The sequence below is a fragment of the Montipora foliosa genome, chromosome 2, assembly GCF_036669935.1.
Source record: "Montipora foliosa isolate CH-2021 chromosome 2, ASM3666993v2, whole genome shotgun sequence".
Classification (NCBI taxonomy): Eukaryota; Metazoa; Cnidaria; class Anthozoa; order Scleractinia; family Acroporidae; genus Montipora; species Montipora foliosa.
The window spans coordinates 969,665-988,943 of NC_090870.1; the positions used below are offsets into that span (position 1 = coordinate 969,665).

General features: G+C 39.8%; 1 protein-coding gene across 2 annotated transcripts in view; it reads left to right on the forward strand.

Moving 5' to 3' along the window:
• LOC137991979 (serine palmitoyltransferase 2-like) overlaps window positions 1–16,586 on the forward strand; it is a 34,451-nt gene extending 17,865 nt beyond the window's left edge. The window contains exons 4-11 of one of the 2 annotated variants that reach the window (XM_068836999.1): window positions 1,273–1,491; window positions 6,277–6,382; window positions 7,583–7,802; window positions 9,410–9,536; window positions 9,756–9,792; window positions 11,872–11,970; window positions 12,647–12,779; window positions 16,145–16,586. In XM_068836999.1, coding sequence (XP_068693100.1) covers window positions 1,273–1,491; window positions 6,277–6,382; window positions 7,583–7,802; window positions 9,410–9,536; window positions 9,756–9,792; window positions 11,872–11,970; window positions 12,647–12,779; window positions 16,145–16,219 — 1,016 coding nt within the window. In that variant the 3' untranslated portion in view covers window positions 16,220–16,586. The remainder of the gene's footprint in view (window positions 1–1,272; window positions 1,492–6,276; window positions 6,383–7,582; window positions 7,803–9,409; window positions 9,537–9,755; window positions 9,793–11,871; window positions 11,971–12,646; window positions 12,780–16,144) is intronic. The other variant, XM_068837001.1, reaches the window with a different exon arrangement.
• Window positions 16,587–19,279: the final 2,693 nt, after the last annotated feature.

The following is a 19,279-nucleotide window of genomic DNA, read 5'->3' on the forward strand; positions in this document are numbered from 1 at the left end:
ACCCTCAGTAACTGCAGCTCGTACAGAAAACAGGTTGCAGGCGAGTTTAGGCACATACAGCACACCATACAAGACAGCTTTCTTAGCCTCAGTTCCTGGAAACAGCATATTCATTTGAACGCGTCCAGATCCCAATGCTTTCACAACACGACCGTCTCCTAGAGCACCGTTTTCAGGCTCTTCAAATTCCTGGAAATTAGTCAAAACGTGCTTCTCTTTTGTCATATGAGTTGATGCACCCGAGTCGATCAGCCATGGATAGCATTCTTTATCCGCAAACTTAACATTAAATTTTCCAACAAACGCCATAAATGCTGCAGCATAACCATCTTCACCATTGACGTCAGAATGTCCCTGTCGGCTCTTCTCACTCTCGCCTATCTTTGCTTTGTGCCATTTACGCTTCCTGGGCCCATAACCTTTTATTTTTCGCAACGTAGAACAACCCTTCTCATCACTCGCCGAAGGTTACACACTAAAGTAAAAGTACAAACGAAAAACAATAGTTTCAATAGCAAAAGAAAAACGCTATCACCAATGGGAAGCTTAATTAAATATTCCTGAGAAGTGGTGTCAGTGTGCATACATTAAAATTCAAATTAGCAACCGTCAAATGCTTTTTGTTTCTTTTTTTCACAATAACAACAGAAACTACTTTGTCTTCTTTTAAAGCTAAACTCAAGTCTTTCTATTTTGTCAGATTATACCAGATTTTTGATAGAGATAATGTTCGTACTTTTAAATTAATCTGTCCTAAATGTCGCAAAGTTAATGTTTTCTCTTTTTTCTCTTGTTGATATAGTAGTGTTTTTTTTCACATTTTTTTCATTTTTGGCAGGGTTGGGTATTCTAGTTTTGAGGGGTCGGGTTTTTTGGGTGTAAATACCATGTAGAGGAATAAGTGTCCTATTGTATTTAACACCCACCTTAGGGTGAATCTTTAAATAAAATAATTATAATGAAATCAATAAAATTGTACTTAGCAATAGTCCTGATGAACTCTGAAACAATGAAAGTCGAGCAAATATATATTGAATATCGCACAACTGTGTCATTTTCCATGACTGCGTGTGATGTATCCATTCACCTTAAGTTACCAATTTGGCTGTTAACTCAATCATTGAATTCTCCATGATCTTTTCATCTTTTGACCCACGCTCTTCCAAGGCATCGCATTCGGCCACCTCGCGCTAGAAAAGCCAGGAAATATTCCACTAATATTTTGACATTCTTTATCGTGGAACTGACGTTGTGCAATTTCGTCCCCATTAGGAACAATTGGGCTGCACAATGAACTGGAAACTCTCGTGGCTCGTTTTGTTGGGAAGCCTGCTGCAATAGTGTTTGGAATGGGATTTGCAACCAATTCTACCAGCATACCCACTCTAGTGGGTAAGAAAGATTTGATTATCAGTGACGAACTGAATCACTGTTCGTTGATAGAGGGAGCCCGAAGGTCAGAGGCTACAGTCAAAGTCTTCAAACATAACAGTGAGTAATATAACTGCTGGAAGCATACATTAGCCTTGACAACGAATCTCCAAAAATGGGGAATCTGTAAAAGGGGGAATCTCTAAAACTGGGAATCTCTAAAAAGGGAAAATTTTTTAAAATGGGGAATCTCTGAGACCGGGAAAATTAAGCGAAATCTGATCTGTTGATTTGATCAAGGCTACGAAATGACGGCTATTAAAATATTGGCCTCCGTGATGAACGTTACCGTAAAAGTCCTGGCCCCAGTTGTTCAAACGATGGATAGCGCTATCCACTCGATAAATCACTATCTAGTGGATAAGTAAATTTTAAAGCGAAACCAATTGCGCTATCCCCTGGTTAGCGATTTATCCGGTCGATAGCCGGCGCTATCCATCGTTCTTGCATCGATCAAATTACCACACTAACTAAAGGATTAATGTAGAACAAACAATCGAGTGGTCATCCCCCCTGTACTTGTTATTCGTGGATTTCGAGAAAGCCTTTGATTCTCAGGATAGGGAGGCTATGTGGAGGATTCTTCGTCACTACAGTATACTTAATAAAATCATCAACATGCTTAAAGTTCAGTACCAGGGCTTTACTTGCCAAGTGCTTCATGGAGGAACTATGACCGAGCCCAACGAGGTAAAGACCGCTGTGAGACAGGGATGCCTTCTTTCGCCGTTGCTGTTCCTCGTGGTACTTGACTGAAACGCATACGAGGGTAAACATTTAGGACTCGAGTGGTCACTGACCCAACGCCTGGAAGACTTGGACTATGCTGACAATTTTTACTTACTAACACATCGACTGGCTGATATGAAAGTGAAAGGAGAAAGATTACAAGAGACTAGTGGTCAGGTAGTGCTCAAAATCAACATCCAGAAAGCAAAGGAGATGCGAATTGGCGTGAAGCAACAAGAACCATTAAAACTTCATGGCGAAGATGTTGAAAGAGTGTCCGAGTTCACTTATTTGGGAAGCATCATCAATGAAACTGGCGGAACTGACGAGGACGTAACAGCCAGGGTAAGGAAAGCGCAAACGACATTCTCGATGCCTATGCCTGTGTGGAAGGAAAAATGTGTTAGATTGCACACAAAGCTCAGGATTTTCAACACGAACGTGAAGTCCACCCTATTGTATGGAGAAACCTGGAGATCGACGAAACTACTGATCAAGAAACTGCAGACATTTATCAACAAGTGTCAAAGGAAGAGCCTGAATATCCGTTGGCCAGAGGTCATTTCAAACGAAAAACTACGGGGAAAGACACATCAGAGTCGTATAGAATAAAGCATCAAGAGAAGAAAGTGGAAATGGATCGGGCATACGCTACGGAAACCTGAGAATAACATCACCAGTTCCGCCCTCGAGTGGAATCCTCAGTGGTTCAGCAGAAGAGGCCGCCCAAGGCAATCGTGGAGGCGGATTGTGCAAGATGAGTTCGCCAAGAAGAATATCACTTTGGTTAGAGGCAAAGAGAACTGCCAAAAATAGAGTCAGGTGGAGGTCCATGGTTGACGCTCTATGCTCTCTATCTGGAGCGAAGATAGCCTAATTCATTTAATTCATCGTTTGAACAACTGTGGCCTGAGCTGTACTTAATTTTTTTTTTCACAATAACATTTTCTGCGTGTTTTCCTAGGCCTTCAGCGTGATACTTGGTTAAAAACACCGCTCCAAAGGTCCGTTGACCTATCACTTCGTGGCCGACTAGGTCTTCCGGAAGCTTGCCACCGAAATCGGCCAACCAGCAAATCCGTCAAGCTTTTTCCTTTTACTGGCAAAAGCTAAGGAAAACTCAGCCATGTTGACTTAACATCAACTCGGCTGAGAAAAGACAAAACATTGCCTTTCGCGAAAATATATTTTCCATGGTTTTCCCGCCATCTCTAACATCTTTGGGAGAATTTAGCATTTCTTTAATTGGTTTTTCATGCTTTTCGTCATCCACTGCTCAAATTTCCCCATTATGTGTTTGTGTGCGAGTGAACGGTGAGGTATCCATCAAAGTGAGTACCACACAATTAAGAGTATTAAGGAAATGACTCGATAAGCTAACTATATGAAAAACGAGGATGCTTTGGATTCTGCATAATCTCATCACTACTGAATTTAATTAAACACTGTTGCGTGAATTGGCCCAATTGCCACAATTCTATTTGCAGACAGCCAATTTAATTATTTTTTATTGTACTCCATAGGATGCCTTGCGGATCGTGGGTGTAAAAATCGGCTAGTTTAACACTGCAATAAAGGGGAGTGCTATTCATTGCAAATAATTATAACTTGCTAATTTGAAAGACCGATCTGTTAGCTCGCAAAGGCCGACTAATACGAATCTATTGAAACGTTAAGGGACGCTACGTCCTTCAATAACCTAACAAATATGTTATTTTGTCGACGCTGAATTGCTTAGAATATGAAGCGAAAGTGCCACTGTTGTTGGCCTGTGAACACTTTGTCCTCCGCAGAGCCCCCTCTTTCATTACATGGCTAGCGGTGGAGAAAGAAGCTCAAGCGAGCCGATGGCTAAGGTCTAAGGCTTGATCACAACCTTCACTGCTGCGTCGTTTTATGGATACATATATTAAATAAATATACTGTATGTAGGGCTTGCGTTCGCAGTAAGAAGTTGCCAGTTGCTGATAGATTTCATAATGTTTTGACGCAGCGCTACCTGAAAGCCATTCATTTAGTGCCCGGTGATTGACGACTGTAACACTTTCTATGGAGTTGAAAAGATGTTAGAGATTCCCTCTTTTAGAGATTCCCTATTTTAGCAATTCTCCCTTTTAGAGATTCCCTAATTTAGAGAGTCTCCCTTTTAGAGAATCCTCCTTTTAAGTATTCCCCCTTTTAGAGATTCCCTATTTTAGAGAGTCTCCCTTTTAGCTATTCCCCCTTTTAGAGATTTCCTATTTTAGAGATTCCCCCTTTTAGAGAATCCCCCTTTTAGGTAGTCCCCCTTTTAGAGATTCCCTCTTTTAGAGAATCCCCCTTTTAGAGATTCCCTATTTTAGAGAGTCTCCCTTTTAGAGAATCCCCCTTATAGCTAGTCCCCCTTTTAAAGATTCCACCAATATAGAGATTCGCCATTCTAGAGATTCCTCCTATTTAAAGATACCCCTTTCAGAGATTCCCCATTTAGTAATTCCCCCTTTAGAGATTCCCTATTATAGAGATTCCCCATTCCTCTTTCCCATCCCCGGTACCTCGTTCCCCGTCCTCATTTTCATATTCCTCGTTTCATTTTGGAGTTAGCCTTTCAGATTTCTTTCAGCTCTAGGATATTCGAATCAATCAAGAAACAAATAACGACTACGATGGCATTTTTTGGATAACTGAAACCACGATCATGCAAATACGAACAACCTCTCGTCGCAAGTTGAAATATCAATGATTGGCCGCGTCTAGTTGGCAGGACAGCAAACACATCCCCACGCTTGATAAAATTCCTGAACAGGTTTCAATTCTAAAATCTCCGAAAATCCATATTTTACTGTGTATTTTAATTATATACTGTGCAGACCTCTAATAGCTCGCTCGAATTCACATCCTTCCGTCGGCCGGCAGTTCTGTATTCGTAGCACTCCTTGCGCTCAAAACCGGTTTTGTGGCCCACTGGGGTTCACTATCGCCGTTCAACCAGTGAAATTGAGTGTTAGATTGTTTTTACTCGGAAAAAGACTGGCACTGACTACGAACACCAATCAGCGACCGTGTTCATAATCACAAATCATGGAGGTGAGATTCTCAACCGCCGTGACCAGTGGGTTTTTTCCCCTCACCACGACGGCTTCGGGGTTCGGTATCGCGGCTTCGCCGCTCATAGAGATTCACGCCAAAGAAAAAAAAAAAACCGTCGGGTACCCGGGTTAGTGTAATGTCCATAAAACAAAAGAATAAAGCCAACATAACAATACCTAATTAGCAAGGATTATCGGAATAACACCGGCCTTAAGAGTCCTCATGGGCCCGATGAGGATAAGTAAGTAAGTATCGGAATAACAATGGTCTTTTGTCCTCCGCCATTTTAATCCGGTATATGAAAGTCTACCCTCTTCATTTGAGGATACCGTAAAACACGGCCGCTATGACATCACTTGAAAAACCGAGAATGGGATCATTAAAAATGTCGTTGTGCTGTGCAGTCAATATAATTTGGACTCGTGCAAATGCATGTAAATCGTAAAACGAACAGGCAAATGGAAAATGTTTTGCTGTTGGTTTGGTAAGAGCAAGAGAGTACACGCCATTGCCACCATGTTGGTGGACGAAAACAAAAGATCTCTCATTAGCTTCTTTTGTTCGTTCACCAGAAGTCGTACCTTTCTCTATTGTTATTGATGTCTGTAGATCTTACCATTCATTTTCTTTTTTTACTTTCTTGGCTTTAAAGAGACTTATTTTGGGGTTTTAATTTGTTCTAGTATGCGTCAGTACGTGTATTTTTAGAGATCTTCAAGTTTCAGCTCACTTGTCTTGAGTTCTCGAGGTGTGATGTGTTTTGAGCCGATGACACACGGTTCAACATCCTGCAACATTTGTTGCTCAACAAATGTTGAACCATGTTGCACAGACGTGTTGAACGGAATAGAGCTGATCTCTATTTTCGTTCAACATCGTTCAACAACGTTCAACGTGTTGAATGGCATATTTCAACATTAAACATTGCATGACACACTGCTCAACATTTGTTGAACAACAGCTGCAACATTTTGTTGATAAACAAATGTTGAACCGTGTATCACCGGCTTTAGGTCCACGAATTAAGGATCAAAAATTATGTTTCAGATATGGCGAGTCTTGAAAACGTCCTTCGGGAATCAGTTGTGCAGGGAAATCCTCGCACTCACAGACCCTGGGGAAAAATACTTGTCATAGTTGAGGGCGTTTACAGGTAAAAGAAACTTAATATTGAAACTGTTCCGTTGGATATATATAAAGAAGAAAAAAACTTTATCTTAACGTTGCTGGTTACACTAAGCAATGTTTCTTGCAACCTCTTTTTTGGTGATCACATGACGTTAAACGAACATGTTTCATTGGCTGGTGCCTCAAACCGTTGGGACACAACTTGCAGGACAGATGTTACAGCACGCAATGTCTTTGCAACGTTGGGTGAAGCGTTGCGAAAACTATAACTTTTTTCCACAACGGTTTCTGCTACTTGTCTCGCGACGTGTTTGGCCCTTGCAAAGTATGTTACTTGGGACAATGTTTTGTGCAACTTGTCTCGCCATGGCTTTGCGAGACAAGTTGCACGGAAAATTGCATTGTGTAACCACGCCTTTAACGTTAGAAAGAGTGGTGAACGCATCGCAAAGATTGCCAGTTGATCACCTGCTAAAACGAATTTAAAAGAGAAGAAACCCTTACGCACCCGGCAAAGGAGAGAGCTTGGATGCTCACCGCGCGAGACATCCCGAAACTCACGAGTAAAGAAAATTGATCACAAGCTATGCAGATGCAAAAAACTTTCTATGGGAAAAGGGCAAACTAAACAAGGCTAACGGACCCAATCTTGATGGATCTGGACAACAGATTTGCTAAGAAGAATTCAAAATGATGCAAGGCTGATTATCTGGCTGCGATTTATCCAACATTTCTAATTTTCTCATCAGAAGTAATGTAAAAGATGAGAAATATAGGTTCTTGCTTTGGTTACATTTCTTCGAGTCTGCTCAAACCTTTAGCTTTAAACTTTGTCTCCTGTCATAGCATTGTGAGATGGTTATAGGAGTTCTGGTGGGATAAAAAGTTATGTCTTAAAATTAATGATTATTTGAAGACAATTGTCATAAAGACCTTATTCATAAATGACGCCTGTTTTATTATTCGTTTGCTAATGTGCAAATTAGCCTAGCAAGCCTCATTTTAGAGCAAAAATTCTTTTTAATTCACTGTATGGCCATGGTATCAAGACTTGGTAGGCTAATTTGTGCTTGGACAAAAGAATTATAAATTGACCGCCATTTATGAATAAGGTCTATATCACCTCGATCTGTCACTCATCATCACCAGACCTATCATCAAAAATCGAAGTCAAAGTGTAAAGCGGTATAGGTGATGTACTTACGGTTTGCACTTTTAAATTTAGTATGGAAGGATCCGTCGTACGGTTGCCTGAGGTGGTGGCTCTCAAAAACAAATACAAGGCGTATCTCTATTTGGACGAGGCACACAGTATTGGCGCCATGGGTCCAAACGGAAGGGGGATCACGGATTACTTTGGGGTGGACCCTGCTGATGTCGATATTATGATGGGGACATTAACCAAGAGCTTTGGAGGAGCGGGAGGTTACATTGCTGCAACACAGGTGACCTTTGAATGTTGAATTTACTATCTTACCTTACGTTTCAGTGATTTGACTTATAGGATAACTGAAAAATACCTAAGAATGGCAGTGGGTGGTCTTTGGCCCAATTGCTCCGGTGTTGTGTTTGGGTGAGGGCGTTTTGGGTTAAAGCACGCTCTAACTGGGTGTGCTGTCACTGGGAACCAAATCCACATTTTGACTGAATAGCCAACTGTATGCCATCTTCCAATTAGATTTCACCTTCCACGCTTCGTTTGGAGGCGTGTTTTCTAATAATAATAATAATAATAATAATAATAATAATAATAATAATAATAATAATAATAATAATAATAATAATAATAATGATGATGATGATGATGATGATGATGATAATAATAATAATAATTATAATAATAATAATAATGATAACTTTATTTGAAGTCGAATCCATGAGGGAGCGTTTACACAATCTCCCTAGGAAAAAACCCTTGTGTTAAAACGCTCGATTAAAGCAAGAAAAAGATAACATAAACAGTATCAAGTATTTTGTAGACTATACCTGATATTAAAAATAGAAACATGTCCTAGAAGTATGGAAATATACACAAACACAAATAAGGTTATAAACAATTCATACACTGGCATTCTGTAAACTTTACAGTATTCAAATGGGAGCGAAATTCTTCTAAAGTACTAAGGCAATGATTTGATGGTAACTGATAATTGGTTCCACAAGTGGGCAATCATATACTAAAAGGGGTTGTTCATTACAAGGCTGTTATATGGAGGCTGCACAAGACTTAAATCACCCTTACCTTGTAAAAATATACATAGCCACACAAGCTCCAAGCCACAGGCCACAGAATATAAATAAAGGTTCTTGGTTATCATTTTCTTTGTTTTGTTGTCAATCCAGGATTCTGTCTCCGACAGCTCCTGTGTATACAATGGGCCATTTCCGAGTTGCTGTTTGTCTCGGTTTCGAAGTGAGTCTTGGTGCTCAACTATTGTAAGGGAAATGGTTTTGATTGGCATAAGAATACACAACTCATTTCCATTTGAATGGTTGTGCAGCAGAACTCGCTTTGAAACTGAGGCATGCAGCAACTCAAAAATGGGCTATTGACACTGGTGGCAGGCACTTCGATTCAAGTGACATTACCAGGGAGTAGTGGTTATCTGACAATCTCATGTTCATATATGCTGTCAAGAGATTTATTAATCGATGATGATTCGGGGATACTCGGAGAAAAATTCGAGTTTTCCTTTGCAGCAGGAGTCGAACGGCCCACGACCTTCCGGTTACTAGTTCGGGTGCTCTACAACTGAGGTACAGGAGAGACTACTGAGTCTGTCCTGTAGCTCAGTGGTAGATCATCGGAGTTAGTAATCGGAAGATCGTAGGTTTGACTCGGATTTTTTGCGAGTATCTCCGAGTACCCCTGTGGTAGAGCATCCGAACTAGGAATCGGAAGGTCGTGGGTTCGACTCCTGCAAAGGAGCACTCGGATCTTTTCTGATTATCCCCGAGTCATCATCTGGTGATAAATAAATCACTTCATTTCATTAACCGGGGTAAACATATGACATCCATTTCAGTACACTATGCTGTTTTCATGACACAGGAAATAGTTGACCATATCAGAGGTTGTTCCCATAGTGCAGCCTATGCGTCTTCCATGTCAGCGCCTGTTGCAATGCAAACTATTTCATCTATGAGAATAATCATGGGTGAAGATGGTACAGATGAAGGTTAGTTATATAATAGTGGCTGGAAATTGTTTAATCACTGAAACACGAGCTATGTCTCCTTCTTGTGTTTAATGGCAGAAAGTGGTTTTGAACCAGTTTCCAAGGACACGACGCGCTAAATAATTAGTGGACGTGCATTGAAAGTACATCTTCGTTGTATCAACTATGTTAAGTCATATACTAAATCGTTAATAGATTTCCTCCTTCTCCATTTTTCAGGAAAAAAAAGACTGACAGCTTTGGCCGAAAACAACAAGTAAGAAAAAAATACTTGAAAAATTTGATTGCAGCCGTTTGAAACCACTGGCGCGATATCTGTAAAGATTTTACCCACTAATGTAGATGTAGATGCAGATGTAGATGTAGATGTAGATGTACCGGGAATACGGTTAACTAGCATACTTGCGATTTGGAGATTGAAAAGTATGTAGCTACCAATACTATATAGAGTGAGTATGTGAAGTAAAACTTTCGAAAACAGGCCTCCGTCATGGCTTAATTAAATTTTTCAAAAGAACATTTTTGAGGCCGGAGATTGTCTGTAGAGGAGCTTATTGTGTGAGGAAATTTAAAGTTTGCGTTTAAAACTCGACTATCCTTTTAATTGGCTGGAACGTTGTGTTCGCAAATCTTAAGTCTGTAAATGATAATCTTCGATCTAACCATGAGAAATTAATGGTATTTTAGTTCCTCTGAACATGCTAATAGCACAACAGGCTTGATGAACTGGATTCGAATTTATGGGTCCGTGGTGATTTCCACTGCACCGCTCACTGGTCTAGTGCGCGCTCTTTTATCGATCATTTCAAGTTCATTCCGCAATTCTTATGTATGAAATGTCGCATTTGGCAAAAAAAAAAAAACAAGTTTCATTCATCTCTGACAGGATAAAATTTGACCTCGGAAGCGACCAGATAACGCTCCCAGTTGACTGGATAGCGCAGTTGGTAGAGCAGTGCAGATCAATCACGTGGTCATGGGTTCGAATCCTGTTCAAACCTGGATTATTTCAGACAGGTTTCCTTTGCAACTCCTCAAATTACGTACCTCACAGAGATGATTTTTGCAACTTTCATTACATGGACCTAGAATAATCGCAAAAGATGAATGTTACCATTTGACTCAAAAGAAATGAAAACGGATCACAAATAGCGAGTCATTTGACGGTTGTCCGTTTTCTTGCTAATTGGTAATGTGAACCTTTGTGGAAAGTTGAGTCCTAATACACTTGTTTGATAAGTAAACGAATCGCTAGGAATAGGTTAGTTTAAAATTATAGAGAAACTGAAAATAGAGTCGAAAAAATTGTCTCTTTCATGTCTTTTTCATCAATGAAAAGGGAAATTCCCCCTGACCTCGATTTTATTCGTCTTTTCTGGCGCAATTTGTAAAAGATTCAGGGAATCGAAAGCATAATTTGAAAATGGTATGGAGTTGTATTTGAAGGTGAAACAAGTTTGTTTGAACGTTTTCCACAACAGAAGGGGAAAAAAAGGATATATTTGAGAGAGCACGACCAAACTATTATCTTTTCTCCAGCGCTACCCTTATAGACAATCACCATACCGAAAACAAAAACTGCATTTATTTTTTAAATAGCTTCTTCGCGTTTGACAAAAAAAAGATGAAAGAGATCGTTTGAAGTGATTGACGTCACTAGTCTTAGTCTCCTCGTTTTTTGCCTTACTCGGACAAGATGGGGTCCTTTTTGAAGCATTCTTTCAAAAAACCTGACAGAAAATTGAGAACCATTTAAAACCAATCTCAAAACAATCTTTCAAAGTTGTTCGCTGTAAAATGTATTAATTGATTTTCAAAAACGTTTTGGAAAAAATTTAAATGCATGACCTGCCACAAGAACTTGAGTTATTAAAAGCTTAAATGATCGTAAAATGATATATGAAAGGGATCATATATTGAACTTCGGATATGAACTCAAGTGAAGCTATGCTCCTCGCAGTTATGAACTGAAGTTTAGTATTAGCGTAGAGAAACCTAAAAAAACTTACTTTAACGAGGTTTCAGCCCGTGATCTCACGGTGCCGGTGCGACGCTCTAACCAACCGATTTCATTCACATCCCCAATTTGAATATACGATCCCTTTCATACGTCATTTCCTTTCTTTGAGTCATTCATCACGGGGACATTTGAACGTACAAATGACCGGCTCCCAACGTCAGTGGCTTCATAGCGTTCAAAGCCCGTTGAAGTCCTGAATTTTTCAGGCTTCTCTACGCAAGTGCTAAAATTGCGTTGATAACTGCGAGGATCATAGCTTCACTTAAAAGCTTTAAACCTGAAATCACTCGTAATAACACCTCGATTTTGTCTCAGGTATTTTAGACGGCGGATTCAAGAAATTGGTTTCACTGTTTTTGGTCATGATGCGTCACCAATTATTCCTGTGGTTACCTATTCCGTAACCTGGTCTAGGTAAGTGGAAACAAGACTGAGTTGTCTGTAAATACATGGGCAATTTTATGTCGACTCACTTGGCTATCACAATGCAATTATTATCCTGAGGATAGAAAGATTGTTAGAAGTGATTAAGTTTTACGCATATTTTATAATGCTGTGTATAGCCTTTCAGTCGTTATGCCTTTACCGTATACCTTGCAGGCTGAGTTTATTTGCGAAATAAATATAGATTACTTCATGGTTGGTGACTGCGTACGATTCTTATTCACGAGTTGTGGAAAGATCGCTTAAACGAACGAGTGATCGAAGCGAACGAGTGAGGTTAACGCCGGATCCTTCACGACGAGTGAGTAATAAAAATCGTACAAACGAGCCAAATAAGAAGTAACTTTATTGTGAGGATCAACCACTGAACAAAAGCCCCAACCATATAGCAAAACATTTATGAATAAAAGAAATCTCTACCCTCCATACTTAACGGATAAGTATTTAAAGTGACCTCATTGCGTGCTCCGTTTTGAATTCACAATTCAGAGGGATAAAGCTTAGACCCGATCTAGTGTTGTCTAGTTAATTTTATTGCATTTTAGTTTAAAACTTTATGGTTCGGCCTACTTCTTCTCACCTGTGGTCACAGTCAGTAATAAACGTGTTAACTCCCAATTTTTTCCACGAAAATTTGACTTTTTAGTGCACTTTTCCTTGAACTGGCCAGGAGGAAAATAGCCACTGTTCTTGTTGGGTTTCCCGCTGTTGCCTGTTTGACTCAGTTCCGCTTCAGGTTCTGTCTGTCAGCTGCACACACACGTGAAATGCTGGACGAGGTACTCATCTTGAGAAAGCCTTTTGATATCGAATATATCGGGGAATCTGTGGTTACTTTTTTGACTCGTTAGCTCAAGGCTATCGTTTTCTAATCCATCAGCCGAGAATAAATATATCTTATTAGTATCACCCAGCTAGTGGACTAATGCAAATCCTGCATTTTGATTGGCTACACTACTAGAGGACTATTAGTAATAGTCCTCCAGTAACGAAAAGCGTGACTCTTTCTTTTGTTTTATTCCCAAACAAATATTTCTTCAACTTGCATTTGCTAACTTTATTATTGCCTTTTCTGTCCGGCTAGTTTGGTGATACTAAACAATTAGACCCTTCGTCCTCAAGGGCCACGGGTCTAATTGTTAATTAGATGTTTTGGTGTGTAGTATCGCTGAGTATTTTTACGAGTTGTGCTGTATTTTGACGAGCCCCGCTAGGGCGAGTGAAAATACAAACAACAAGTTTTTTATTATCCAACTTTCTTGCACTAAATTTTTAGCATTTGAAATGTTAACAACCGAGAACGTGTGACAGATTTGCGCGTGCGGGGAAACGTCAGCAACTAAACTAGTCAAACCGGTTCTCTACTGTACAATAACCAAGAGCGTTTACCATTTTGTCAACAAAAACCGAAAATTCCGGTTGGAAGTTCAAATGGTACAGCTCATTCCATCGGAAAGTTTCCGAAAAAGATGGAAATCCTCAGGCGTATTCCTCTTTTTTCGTTCCAACCCAAATGACCTGAAAAATCCTGTACCATTTGTAAACTCCCTCTCGACCCGGTTCAATTCGGCCTCTTTTCCCGCCATTCGACGCTGCAGATGCAGCCGCCATTTTGATTTGCTATTGTTTTCTTCTAGTCGCAAGACACTCGGGCACCATAACGGTCATTCCATTCCAACCGGATTCCGTGCAAATGATAAACGCTCCAAGTGTCAAATAACTAACTGTACAATATCGTGGAATATTTGTACTCGTTTCGTGCGTTTCCTGTACAATAACTAATACAGTTGGCTAATAAATTAATGTACTGGGTATTTAAACGGTGCACTACATAATGAGCTATTTCTGAGCATTTGAAAGCGATATACCAGATAATCTCTCAGCAATGATATCCATGCCTTGAAAATTCGAAATTCTACAAAGAATGTATGAGAACATTAGCTGCTTTGCCTACCAAGCATTTATCAGTATTTGATGGCTAATAACTGGCTCGTTATCAAAGCTAAAAGGCTTAAAATTAAACATTTAACAAGTGCCAGGAACCCATGACCCGGAGCCTACAACTCTACTGTGTTCGTCTAACGGCGTTTTCACAGACCGATTTATTTTTAGATTGAATTTCCCGCGAATGAAACTCCCACAGGAGCCCGATGACCAATTACAAGAAATTAAGCTGACGTCATAGGGTCTCCGAACCTGAACTGCCTTTGTTTTTTGACCTAATTCGCGGGAAGAGCTAGTTTAAAAATAAACCTACCCGTGAAAACGCCGTTTCACAGACGCTGTATGGAAGTTGCACGCTCCAGATGGGCTCCTGCAAGTGCTTCCCTTTTGAAGTCAATTTGTAAATAGCATAACTCCTTCTGTGTGCAAACCCGTATGTCAGCGGTAACAAAATGTAAACAATGACGTCAGCAAAGATTTCCTATTTGTAATTAAAGTGCGCCAACTGCTAATTCACTGCACCAGTATGAGGTTTCAGTCCGCATGCGCACGGCCTACTTGACAAGGTTTGTCGAAAGCTCAGTCACTGCTTCTTTGCTCATTGGGCAACTTCTATTCCGTAATGTTGCTTGTAAAACTTGTGACTATAATGTGCATCGTTCCTAATGTAAATCTCCCCATCCAAAGCAATCATGTCACATTGTTACTCAGAATTTCGCTTTTTTTTGTGCCGTGCAACCCAAGTAAACTTGGCAGAATTTGTAGTAATTTAAACCCACGACCGTGATGTGAGAGGCATGGATCTATTCTTGATTTTACGTCACAAACTGCTGTGCATTCCTGTTTTATGAGAAATTTTGCATTTCAAAGCAGTTTGTGACGTAAAATTGACAATAGACCCACGTCTCTCACATCACGGTCGTGGGTCTAAATTTCCACTAGTTTTGACTTTAAAAACTGCGCGTCTTGCCCGGCAGATAAAAAGCGAAATTTTGAGGTAAGAATTGTAGAGCTGGAGAACTAATTGGGGACACTGTAAACTGAAATCAACAATTAACTCAAATCAAGTCAAAATTTGGTTTTTGAGGAGAGGGGAAAACCGGAGTACCCGGGAAAAAACCTCTCGAAGCAAAGAACCTATCTACTCAACCCACATATAACCCCGAGCAGGCGGAATCGAACCTTGGCAACGTTGGTGGGAGGCGAGGGCTCTCACCACTACGCCATCCCTGCATACCCTAGTAATACAGGTTTGCTTTTGGAGGGGAGATTAATTTGTGGACGAAAAATATTTGAGTTTAGGTGCACTTTAAGCAGAATATATGGCCCCATTATTGTTTCAGCTTTTGATCATCGCTAAAGTTAAAACTAAGAGAATATGGGACTAGAGAGCAAATCCCTCACATGTGGCCCTATTCCGATGAAAATTATTTGAAATCTAATAACTCTGTGACGACATCTTATTGGTCAGTTAGAGCGAAAGTGGATCGAGCGGTCATGGGAACAACAGAACAGTCTAAAAATAAATTTCAAATAATTAACAATTATTCTATGAACGCGCGTTTGATATGAAATGGTAAATAGCCAACAAGGCGCGTAGCGCCGAGTTGGCTATAACCAGTGTCATATCCAAGCGAAAATAGAATAATTGTTTTATTAAATTCCTTAAACTCCAAAAGTTTGGAAGTACGAAATACGAGCGAAAAAATCAAGAAAATCCGAAAGAAATCGAAAAAAACTTGATGAAGATGGGATGTTGTGCCTTTTGGCGTACTTCTAATCGTCGGAATTGATCCAAACTTTCCGCAAGGTTTTTTTTTCCTTTATTCAAAGAGAAATTTAGCTTAGCGACGCTTAGCGCAATCAATTGCTATATAAGGTCAAACTAAGGTATATGAGCGGATACCGAGATTAAGCGAACCAATCAGAGCACGAGAAATCATTAACCGAGGTTGAAAATTTAATAATTATCATTTGTTAAGTCTCTTACCTCAAATCCTCTTGTTAACGAATACGAAGATAACGATGTATCGCACAATTCCCTCTATTGGCAAAATAATTAAAGATTTCTCCAACAGATTACAGATTGTGGGTGACCGTATCTCGTATCTGGAACGTATTCAGCTCGGCTCAGAATATTTAACTCTTACACGTAACTGGATAGGGTCTAACTTTTTTTATCTTATTAAATTTCCTGTAGGTTCTAGATGCGATGGATGAAATAGGAGACCTTGTGTTCGCAAAATTCGGAAAACAACATAGAAAAGAACTTTAGATTGGAGAACAACCACAAAAAGGTTAACGCTACTAAGCTAAGCCTATTATGCTTAGAAGCATATGAATTTTGGGAGAATTGGGGAAATCGAGTAAAATAAAAAACGGGGCACGCAATGCGTGCAATTAGGTAGGACTCTATAATGATTCGATGGTTTTTCTTTTACAGAAACTAATGTAATTTTTTAGTTCAGTTTTGGTACAGTGTAGAGAAGTGTTCGGTGTCCGTCCTTTCATTTATTTGTATTGCTGAGGGGTTGCGTCATGAAACAATTTTATGTTAATAACCTATTAGTTTGAACCTTGTTTCGAGAAAAATATACTTACCTTTGCGAAAGGGCTTAATTAAAAGATGTATTTCTCAAAAAGCATATTATCTTTTGTTCGATGTTGTTTACATTTGTCTTTTTTTCTCCATTAGTATCGGCTATAAAAATCGGATTAATAATATTTGCACTCCAAATTTGGACATAATAGGCTGCCATAGCAACAGTTATTCGCATGTTTAGTTGAAAGTTAACTCGACAAAAAATCAAAGGCTTAAAACTTGGGTCACTTACTGTTTAGCAACAAAGTTTTGAAATCCAAAGAAAAATAAAAATTGATATTTTGGTCATAGTAGCACTTTGAAAACAAAATATAGCGTGTTTTCAGATGGCATTCCCGTTGCTGTGGTAACCTATTATGTCACAACAATGAGCGCATCTTGCTACACTATAACTGTTGTTTTATACGGTACTATAACTTCGCAGTTGCACTCCCCTGGGGCATGTCACTGCGCATGCACCCAACTGACAACGAATGGATGACGCCTCACATTAAGGAAAAGATACACGAGGACAAAGATCCTTTGTATAAATACGCACACAGGTTGCAAAGCTCATTTCTAATGCGAAACGTAGATTCTATAAAACAAAGGCCAGAAAGCAACATTTTTCTAATCCATTCAAGCAATGGTTCACTCTGAGGCGTCGAAAATCTATCTACAACTCCAACTGCACAAACGTAAGGAATATCTTCAAATTGTAGATGCTCAACTGCTAGTCGCGTTCTCTGCACCTGGGAAAATCGTAAACCATCTGTTCTTTCGGTCAACATTCTACCAGAGTTCTAATTGTACCTAACATCGAGCAAGTGAGGGCCGCCTTTAAAATGATCTTTTAATCCCATTTCAGCTGCATGATGGGATGGTGTACCAGCCGGGTTCTTGAAGTAATTTCATGAAAAGCTTGCTCCTACTGTGCATGATATTTTTAGAAGTAGTATCTAACAGATAAGATATCCAACTGCCTACAAACATGCACTCATCAGCCCTGTGCCGAATGTGAAAAAACCCAACAGATGAAGGCAGCGATTTTTTGCAAAATTCAGAATCTGTTCTGCGTCGGGTTGCGAAAATATTTGAGAAGTTCTAACTGGAACGATTTGAGGGTCAGAGAAGCCCAGCACGCTTTACAGAAAAGAGACCAAGTTATTGCACTTGCTTGCATAACCCACCAATATTGACGCAATGCTTCCGAACCTTGGTAGCCCCTTTCAGACGCATTAATTGTTTTTCCCTTAGTATAGACTTTCGCCAGGCCTTCCATATCGTTAAAAAGCCTGGCTAACATGGACCCAAAGCTTTCTATCGGGTCGAATGTAGCAAGGTAACCTTCCCAGTATCCTTTCAAGAGCCGTCCCCGGTGATCACGAGGGTAAGTAGGTTCCCCTATATTATTTTGTTTCGTAGCAAACGACGTCGATGATTGCAACCCACCCAAGTTGACAGTACCCTCATGCAAGCATGCAGCAGACAGCACTCAGTACCGACTATATAACGACAAACTCCGACAGTCACGTGGTCATTGGAAACCTGGTCAGCCAGCATTAAGATGAAACTGAATCCAATCAAGTAGTCGTGCTCAGGGCCCGGGAACTAGTCAAGATTAGAAGGAAGGAACTTCATGCTTTAATAGTGCTCACGTTCAAAACGATCTTAGGAAATGGAACGCTTATGCTGATGACATCTTAACGGACGTATGTACAAGACCGAATCTGCTAAAGGAGACTGGCCTGCCATCTATGTTATCAAGATTTGACCCATTCTTCAGTAAGCAGCTCCCATCTAGAGTGACCTGTGAAGACTCCTCACAAAAGACTCACAAAGCTTACAGGCTGAGGTGTTTTGACATAATAGGCCTACGTAGACTAAGAGACACAATTAGACACACTAGGACATTTGGTGATGAATGGTCAAAATATTCCACAGGAAAAGGGTTCTATTGCTTATTGAAATACTGCATTACCATCTCTGTTGGAAAAGGAAAACATCTGGGAACATCGCCGGCAGACTGATTGTAACTGCCAAAAGCACCAAAACTATCTAGGCACGTCTTTCCAACATCACGTAATCCATGTCAAACTAACATTTATTTACAAAGATAGTACAAGCAACGCGGGTTGAAACTGAAAAATAAAAAGTTACAGCAAATACAATTAGTTACGTAAAACAACAGGAAAACGACAAAAGACAATAGAATGAACTAACCGAAAACGATGATACTCACGTTGTTACGACCATAAACTTATACCAAGAATAACTTAAACTGCTTGAGGCGAACTTGGACTGCCTAACAGCTAACTGTGCGTAGCGCAACTTCGATTAGCGAGAAAAGAAGAGAGAGACAAATTGGCAAAAAAAAACATAGGTTTATATACGAAGAAAGTGAATTATGCAAAACGAGAAAATTGAAGGTGTATATGGCGAGCGAAAGAAACGAATGTGCAAAAACTTAGAAAAAAAAGAAAGAACGGAAACAAGACACGCTAACGAGCAGGCTACGAAAAAGCTAATGAGGCGGAGAAACAAACTAATTTGACACAAACAGAACAACAACAAAGAAAACACGCTAAGATCTTTCACTGATTTTCTCAATCATCTTTGTGTGAAGTTTAAAACTATCCACTGTTGGTTTTCGGGTTAAAGAGCGCTAGCAGTGCCATCATTCCACTGTGAAAAAGAAAGAAAACAATTGAAAGTTACAATACAAACCACTTAATAAAATAAATTACTCTTATG